Source organism: Microcebus murinus, chromosome X, assembly GCF_040939455.1.
Source record: "Microcebus murinus isolate Inina chromosome X, M.murinus_Inina_mat1.0, whole genome shotgun sequence".
In the NCBI taxonomy this organism is placed as follows: domain Eukaryota; kingdom Metazoa; phylum Chordata; class Mammalia; order Primates; family Cheirogaleidae; genus Microcebus; species Microcebus murinus.
The window spans coordinates 112,154,005-112,163,868 of NC_134136.1; the positions used below are offsets into that span (position 1 = coordinate 112,154,005).

Consider the following 9,864-nt stretch of genomic DNA (forward strand, 5'->3'; position numbering starts at 1 on the left):
TACAGCACAGGAAGATAATATTTATTATATTTTAACTAGAAACAGAGCAGATAGCAAGTTCACGAGGTATGATTTGATTATCTTTTTTAAAATCAGGCTTCAACAACAATAATAAAAAATAAGTCTTTACTGCACAGATATTTTGGTCACTATTATAACCTTCAAGGGCACAAAAGCCAGCAGCATAAAGTAACATAAAGGTAATGAATTTTTGATGTGCCAAAAATGTAGATCACCTCAGTAAATTTTATCCTTTAAGATTCTTCTTAAACACTGAATGATGATCGTTATTCAGTAAATATCAAACATGCATATAGTATTCCTACAAGAATACTCCCTTAATACTGTCAGTACTAATACTAAGCTTTTTTCTCCCCCCAAATTCAATGAATTATCATTCCACTCTCTACATGTATTAGTGTTAGCGGTAATATGCAAAATTGATTTTGTTTTCAAGGTTTAATAGCAGATTGACTTTGCATTTGGTAGCCAGCTGTGTACCCTAATTTTTCATCTTTTATTTTCTTAATAAATTTAATTACATTTCACAAGCCCTGAGATATTAGATAACCTACTAATGATTGTATACTTTTAATCTATACTTTGTTCCACTCAACTTAAACCCCACAAAATAAGTATTTAAAATTATTTACAGATGGTTGTAACTAAAGCAATGAAAAAATTTACTACTTGTATACTTAAGAATGGTAATAAGGCCTTTAACTAAGAGTTGCATATTTTATGCATTTTTAAACTTGCTAGGAGCAACTCTTAAAATTATATCTATAAGTCTGTCAGCATTAAGTGCTTTTCATTTTGCTTACTTTTACATACATAGCCAGATTCGCTTTTTTTCCAACTTTGTAAAACAAGCCTTTTTCTCTTCCCCCAAATATAATTGTTATTTTTTCAACTGAACAGTTGCTAAAAGGAACTTAGCATTTGAACAGCACATTGGTAACTGTAATGCTTAGTAGATAAATATGCTTATAATAGGCATTCAATAAATGTTTGTTCCACATGGCATGAGTGAACTGTAAGGCAGCTGTTTGAGTCACATCGTGTTCATCATACACTGTAACTAATTTTGTTTAACTAGGAAATTTGGGTTACCTAATTCATCCTCAAGTGTAAATCCAAAAATTTGAAATAACAAAATCAATTTACCAATTCTCAGAAAAAGTGAACAAGTTAACCATGGTTGCTACTGTAGTACTAGTTGATAGAAAATAAAGGAACAAAGTTACTTTCCACTAAATATTAGGTACAACTAAGTGAGGGGAAGAAATAAAAAAAACCCTAAAAGATGTTAGCTAATTCTTATCATTCTCTCCATATTTATCCCTGTAGCTTTTTCATTCATATATTTATCCCTAGTAACTTCTCTAGCTGAAACAGAATTTTATTGTCTGAATGGATTTCCCCATAGCCTTAGGTACATAATGTTAGTGAAAAGCTGGTATAAATATTAATATGATTGTATTTCATTTCATGCCAAATTGCTGCATTTATTTTTTCTAACATTCAATTTTTCCTATTTAAATTATGCTGTATAGAATATGAGATAATCTTCCAACTTACTATGAGATTACTTGTTTATAATATTCAGTTTTTGTTGATAGCTTTGAAGCATATTGCACACTTGTCACCTAGCACATTAATAAGTAACTATTACTCTTTTTCGAAAGGATACACTGACAAATTTTTAATTTAATGGCTTTAGCCCAAATTTTTTAGTCAGTTATAGAACAATAGCAATGGCAAAAACATTGACAACGCAGTTCATGGTCCGGTTCTCCCATCTTACAGTACAGGTTCCTGAAAACACAGCAAAAAAAGACTTTGAAATACCAGCAAAACATTAAAATTGTCAGGACATATGTACAACATTTTCAAAGGTTTTAACATCTTATTTCCTTCAACCTATTAAATCTCCATATTTCATACTGGCCTGAGAGCATACTTGTTACTAGATACACAGTAATTCTCTTGATAAAGTCTTTTTAGAATTTAATTAGATCTAAACAAGCATTTGATAAAAAGTACACTGTGTGACCTCGCTAAAAGTTAGATTTTGTGTGAATCAGATTAAAGTCTCTTACCATCAGCTGTAGTATCCCAAAAGCACGAGCTGGCTGTGTGAAAGCCATATGCACTCTTCTGGACCACTGCACAGGTCACTACAAATAAAGTCACAGAGTGAGGGCACTTACAAAGAGAGAGCCAAGGTCAAAGTGTTTAAGTTTAGAGATCTAAAAGCTGTGAAAAAAAATAATGGAAAACAAAGCATTCAGCAAATGGATTGAAAAAAAAAGTCTCTCATCTTGATTATCTGCCATTATGATTTTGAGCCCACTGTATCCAGTGAGTTTGTTGACCATTGCCATAACCATTGGTGATTGTATTGCAGGAAAAATCTTGGTCAAAATGTGTGCTTTGAACCATGGGCAGAATTCAGATACAGAAATGCAGAAAATATTCCACAGTTACTGTGTAGAATTTCATGGTCTTATAGCTAAAAAGGCATAGGACTACTGAAAGACACACAGTCAGAGTAAGGTGGTCTCAAGTAGGAAGAGACAAAGAGAGAACTGATGCGCATGCAAAGGATGATACTACCAAAGACAAGTGGCTCAAACTGCTTTTGAGTATGAAAGATCTTCATCTTTTAGGTATTAATATATATATATATATATATATTATCGTTCAATGAATAAGAAAAGAAGTCCTTCATACCCTTATTAATAGTACCCAACCTAAATGTCTATCATCATATACATTCTCAAAATTCAGGGAAAATCACAAAAACAAAGGTGAGTAAACTAGTGAAGAAAGACACTGATACTTACCAATATATTTGTAAGCTTTCCCCAGCTTAACCAAATGGGTTAAAGATTGTTCCACTATGCTTGCTGTCCACTGGTTGATGTTGTTATGATTATAATCTTCACCACCTAAAACCCCATCTACACACTAAAAAGGCAGAGGACAGTGAATTAGCCAAAAAGAACAAGTTTTACACAAATTGCAGTAAAATTTTATTCAAAACGTAAAACACATTCACAACTCAATAAGGCATCTTAGAAAATATACATCTGGTAAATATTGATTATGCACCGTCTCTAATTGCTTAAGAGTTTTCAAAGAGTGTCCGCAGGCATTATCTCTCACTCTGCCAGATACTATGGGCCATATAAAGATAACTATGCCATGGCTTCTTTGTAAAGAATTTAATAATCTAGCAGATAAGCTGTTAAAAGAATTCTAATATCTATAAACACAAGGAAGCTGAATCATAGGTGATAAGTTATGTCATAAAAGGATTACGATGGGGAGGGAACAAAAGAAGGTGATATCAATTGGTTAAAGAGTGGCTTTGAAATAGCTTGGATTTGAACTAAGGCTCAGATGCTAGAAACACAGGGTGCATAATAATTCTTATACATGCCATGTAATTGTTTAGCTATAATACAACTAGCACACCTGCTACTGAAAGTAAAGATGCTCTGGAAAAAGAAAGTCAAATAATTCCTTATAGTGCTTACTTGCATCCGCTTCCAACACCTGATTAAGAGCACTGGCTTTAGTATCAAAATCCTAGGTTTTAAGGCCTGCTCTGCCACCTACTCACTGTGTGACCTTTAGCAGGTGATTTAACCCCTTCAACCCCCTATTTTCTTAACCCTTAGAGATAACAGCATCATATTATCAGGTTGTCATGGGGATGAAATGAGATAATGAATCTCCAAGTGCTCAAATGCAGCGACTAGCACAGAGTAAGCACACAAATAATGTTAACTATTATTATTATTGTCATTATCGCTGCTATTATTTTATATTCTAGTGATAGAGATTGAATCATAAAGCACTCATTCAATTCATTTTAGAATCTAGCTTAATAACACACACACATACAACTTTCATTTACTACAGTTAGACTATAGTCAAGATTTATAAAGACACAAATATGGAATCTTAAGCTAGATAGTATAAAATGTTCACTAATGATAAAATGTAAAAACGAGAAATTAAATAATTTAGAGAGGCTGATGAAAGTAGTGTGGCTCAAATTATTCTCTTAGAAAGTTCAATAAGATGACAGAATAAGAGGGGCAGTGGCCTAAGGGTTGGGAGAATAGGATTTTAATTTTGGTTTTACCATTACTAAGCTGATGACTTTTGGACAAATCTCTTCCTCTCTAGAGATCACCTTTCCTTAATGAGAAAGTAAGAGCACTCACTTTTCTTTCAGGTTATTTAACAGGATCACTCCAAGTTCTGCTCTAAACAGCAGAAAACACCATGGGGTGTGAGTGCCACTGTAAATAGCCCTGCTAATTACTATTAATTAACATTTAGCCTAATTAATTACTATTAACCCAGAGGCCCACTAGACAGTGAAGTCCTTAAACAGCTCTGTATTCTCAGGGCCAAACTCAGGACCTGATCATAAAGCAGGTACTCCATAAATGTATGTTGTTGAAGCAATATTGAAGTTGATATACTATCTGGGTATCCTAAATCAAATATACTTTAGACTAAGTTCCAAGTTAATTTCATTTTTAACTCACTGTTTCTTTGAGGATGTTTTGGGAGACAAATTCTATCATTAACATTAAATAAAATGTATGCATATTATTGATAAATGAGTGGCTCTAAGAGTTCAGCAGGAAAAATATTATATTAGCATAGGGGCTCAGAGCAAAGAATCAAAGGAAAGAAAATCAGATCAGTAAGAGATAAGTAAAACAAAAATAATTGCTGAAATTATATGATCATCTAGGAAGTACTGGAAAGTTTTAAAATATCACTCACACTCAAGCCTTTCCAATGCCTCAGTGGAAATGTTTTGATGACAGAAGAGAGTTGGGTCATAGGAAGAAAGGAGAAGAGAAGAAGACAGACATACAGCTGCAAGTAACACGTGGCAAACCTGATGTATCTCTGAAGTCTCATATTTCATATAAAAAATCAAGAGACGCTTGCTTTTGACTACATACTATTATCAGAGTTTTTAATTAAAAATGTTTTCAGTTAAATTACTTATATTACTTAACTCCTTATTGAAAATATTCAAGTAAAATTGATGCTTTAAAAGGCATACAGTGGCTTCTAGCACACCTAGCCACTGTCAACTGTGTAAATCCCAGTTTAAGAAGCATGGTTCTTTTAATTTCGCATCAAAGTAACACAAGCACATGGTTTTAAAAATCCAAACAGAAGAACTTACAATGAAAAGCAAAAGTCTCCTCCCTACTCTTTATTTTCACATCCCAGCCCCATTTCCCAGGGGAAATCCTTCAGTGTACAATTGTTTGTGCTTATTTCTTCTAAGGGTTACTTACATATCTCAAAAAAATGTTTATATCACTATTTCTTGAATTATAAATTATAGACATCTATAGAACTCCTGCTATGACAGATGAAGATTTGGTTCCCTCAGACCATGTGCCACCTTCCTATCATGACTTCTGTCAAAATAATGAATTCACTATTTTAATTTATCATTATATTTGCACTGTTAGGAACATGTTTCTTTTCCACTCCTAATGCTTCCTTCCACACAGAGGATTTCTTCCTAACATTCCTTTCCTCTTGTCCCACTGGTTATTCCTCCCCATGGAGGTGGAGTGAGTTATCTGGTTGGTGGGTGACACCATTGCTACAACATTCTCATTTGGGAGAGCCAACTTCCCAAATGTCTTGGACTTGGGTTTTGGTTTCCTCTTCCCTCTTCACCCAAACCAGTGAAAGGTATAAGCCTGGGTAAGTGTTTCTCTCTGCTGACTCAAACTTTCCTTTGTATGCCTTTTCCAAGGTCTAAACTGAGAACTGAGTGGGAGTTCACAAAACAAGATATAATTGCCAACTTACTTTTTATCATTAGTAAAGGTGGTATTTTGTTCTCTTTCTAATGACTTGTCTTTTCATTTGGTTCAGAACTTCGGTAAGGAAGAAGGTACTATTTAAAGGGACCCCCAAAGACCCTAGCATCCTTTCTGTCATGCTTCATCAACTAAGGACAGTTTCTCCTGACTTTCTACTTTGAAAAATGAGATTGTTATCACTCTGCCCTTCTCATTGTTTCCATTGCTTCTTCTACCTCCCAGTTTCTCTGGTTTGTGCTTTTACATTGTCCAAGTATTAAAAACATTTGCATTCTATTTTTAATAATTAACTATTCCTGAGCTACATAGATGTATATAATACATGATTAATATATGAACTATATAATACATGAACTATATAATATGAACTATATAATACATGAACTATTAAAATCTGGCATGTTTTTCAAGGTGCCTGTCTAGCCCTCTCAGACCTTGAATTAATCCTAGTTGTACAAGACCAGCCCTGGGTGAGCCCTGGGTGAGCTCTGGGTGAGCTGGTGCCCCAGAGCATTCAGGCAGGTGAGGTACTGTCTCAGGATGCAATGATGACGTGGACAATGACCAGAGGGTGGAGCTGATCCAACTCAGATTAAATGCAACCAGGGCCTGCTAAGACATAAGCTCCAGCAGCCATACTCACAATACAAGCCTACCTTCTGGGCCAGCTCAGTCTTTGTCTGGGATTTGGCAAAGTTAAAGATGACTCAGGATTATTAAAGTGTCCATAAATACCTTACCTACAGTAGTCTGTATGTGATATCACTAGAATAATGAAAGTTTCTCTGCCAGAATTAACTACCAAAGAGAACTTCTTTTCTATTTTTCCTAACAGGAGGACCAGATTTCATGTTTCAAATATTTTTCTTAAGATTTTGATTTACTATCATATTGGTGTCTAAAAGATGTCAAGTGATTATTTTTCCAATTATATTGGGCAAAAATAGCATACAATGTCTAAAGGTAGACATATCTAGGGTCTTTCATCTTTTTGATATAATATGCATATATGTTACACATACACTTTACATTATAAAAAGTGTATATATGTAGAGACACACACATATAAACACATACTTTTATACCATTAACATTTAAAATAATGTTTGGCCTACTGGAATCAAAGTTCTTTTATTCAAAAGAATCAATTTTAGAAAACAGCAAACCCATTTTCTACACCAAGAAAGTCCTTAAGCATCTCTTTCAGAGTAAGCCTCAAGATGCCTGACAGCATACAACAAAACATGGAAACATCCATATAAAGAGTTAGTAGACACATATTTAAAATCTTCTTGTTTTAACACTATTTTTTCTAACTTTGTACTGAAAGTCAAAACAAGTTTTTTTTTGTTGTTGTTTTTTTAGTTTCCATCAATGCAGCAAGTTTCTTGATAAACAAAATATACCACTTACGTCTTTGACGATATTGTGAGCTTCCTCAGCATTGAAGCCAACCTAAAGGGAAAACAAAAGGTAAAGCTGTTTTCAATACATACTTCCCTTTATTTGTAGATATGACACTACACAGAAAATCCTAGGCTGGCTTAGACAGGTGTTAGTGATAGGAGACCATAGTGACAAGAGGCACTAGGTCTACCAAGGCTGCCAATCCTACCCCAAACATGTAACAGTACAGAATACACTCCCTACCGACCTCCTGGAGATTCTGATTCATTAGGTTTGGTGCAGAGCCTGAGAAACTACATCTTTTAAAAAAGTGCTTTATACTGGCAATTCTGATGGACATCATACATTAAGAATCATTATATTATAAAGCTCAGGAAACAAACAGGAAGTAGCCATAAAGATATATGTGTTATCAGTATGTAAGAAATGGTTTTAGCTAAGCGGAAGAATAAAGTGGTCTGTAAGAAAAGAATGCTTAATAGATTATTTTCAATTTTGTTTTTAAATTATGCTAGGCAAAAATGTGGCTTTTCTAAATCAAAGATTATAAAAATACCTGATCATTCAAAATTAGTATCGCTGTAATACTATAAATTGGTTTGACAACTTAGTCTTTTCTTTGGAGTAGCTTGTTAGAATCCTAAATTAACAGTAACTATCAATGACATCCAAGTGTCCTAGTGTACAGAACTAGGTTACATGATAGGACTGAAATCTAAACTAAGATACTTCAGGTAATACATGATATGTTGCCATGGAGACATTTTTAGGTGCTTCATGACATCAGCATTTTTGTGAAAACCACTATACAACTTAACTTTACTTCGAACAAGTTGATCTCATGGAAGCAAAAAATAAAAGAAAGAATACTAGAGGCTGGGAAGAGGAGGAGGAAGAGATGACTAAGCAGAAATTTGCTAAAAGATACAATATTATAGCTAGATAGGAGGACCCTATTACAAGTAATCAATTTGCCTTAAAAATGGGTTCTTGTCTACTTTCAAAATTGGTCTATGAATGAGATACTGCCCTTTTCACTTCAATTTGGAAAGTCACCTAATAATCTGGATGCACCGGGTGGCCATGGCAACATACATACTTTTAGTTCTTTTCTTCATAAATATATGTATTTAGGAAGAACTGCAGGAAAGAGCCCTCTTAGGAGTCAGGTGAGGAGCACTTGTTGGGGGATATGCCTGAGCAGAAGCCAGTCATGGAATTTCTTATGCCTCAAGTCCTTATTTCTAAAATTAGAACACTTTATCATTGACTTGTAAATACCTACACTCCCTATATCACAGAATTAATTTATTTAAATGTGATTTTAGTTTCTGCAGAAGCCCAAATCCTAAACTGTCCCACTAGAGCAGAACCCCTTCTGGGAACTAAATAATATATCATATGCTGCATCTCCACCATGTGCCTACTTTTATTTTCCTGCTTCATTCACCAGTGGCCACCACTGTATAGGAAATGTCTTTGTCTATTCAAGCTGTCACAAGTTATGCTGGGATCCAACAGGCCTCATTCTCCTAGTGGTTAAAGTGAAGTAAGAACTGTAGCTGTGTAGTCAGAGGCCTGGGTTCAAACTGGGCATCTGTCATTCCTGTAAGTTTTAACTTGGGGCAAGTCACTTAGCCGTCATGAAAAGTCAGAGTCGCCATCAGTAACAGGACAACTGACATCACGGGATTCTGGTAGGGATCAGGGAAGCCTGAATCAGTAAGCAGGGGCTCATAATCCACAAAGCACTTCCTTTTAGCTCACCCAGGCAAGAGCTCCCGGGAGCGAGAATGGCAATGCCACCCATGCCCTAAGCAGCGAACGCAACGAGGCGGCACCTGCTCTAGGGACGCCAAGGGGCGGAGGAAGCAGAGTCAAGACCGGTTTTGAGGCCCGCCCAGCAGACGGGCGGTGCCTGTCATCCCCCCACGCCTCGGGCACCCCAACTCAGGCCTCGCCTCCACCCAACCCGGCCTCTACCAACCGCCTTTCACGCTCTCCTGTCCACCCCTGCCACCCAGACTTTCAGACCATCCTCAGGACGTCCGGGTGCGGGGACCGGGACGTGCGGGGCGGATTTGCAGCCCCGCGGAAAGAGGAGGATGTAGTACCCCAACTCTATGGTCCGCCCCCCACAGGGACATCACCCAGCTGAGACCCTGAGCCAAGGCAGGCGGGGGCGGGGGGCCGCTCCCAGGCCATCAAGGGGCGGTACCTCTTCGCAGTGGCGATGGTACTCCTCCATGGCGGCGCCGGCTCTCCCCGGGGGCGGAGCGACGCGCGTGTCTAACTCCGCGGCCGCGCACTGGTCTCCAGGGAAGCCCCGCCCCGCTTATGGCCCGGGGCCTTTCCACAAGTAGTCCCCGCCTTTGTGTCGCAGTGCCTTGCGTCACCTTCCTGGCAACGCGAGGCGGGCCCTGGGCGACGCCTGGCGTCACTGTAGGCCAGGCACTTCTTCCTTGCTTCTTCCAACCTTTCTGAAAACAAAGAAGGAATGTTAAAAGAGCTGGGAATCGTGCCAGTGTGGATCAGATAGGGTGACCTAGTGTCGGTGGGTTTAGACTCC

General features: G+C 37.1%; 1 protein-coding gene across 1 annotated transcript; it reads right to left on the reverse strand.

Annotated features, from left to right (window-relative positions):
* DYNLT3 (dynein light chain Tctex-type 3) lies at nt 1–9,633 on the reverse strand. The gene is made up of 5 exons (XM_012736665.3): nt 9,514–9,633; nt 7,302–7,343; nt 2,850–2,973; nt 2,103–2,180; nt 1–1,818 (listed from the first exon to the last, which is right to left on the reverse strand). Exons 1-5 carry the CDS (start codon nt 9,541–9,543, stop codon nt 1,742–1,744), a joined length of 351 nt encoding a protein of 116 aa, XP_012592119.1. The 5' UTR covers nt 9,544–9,633; the 3' UTR covers nt 1–1,741.
* Nucleotides 9,634–9,864: the final 231 nt, after the last annotated feature.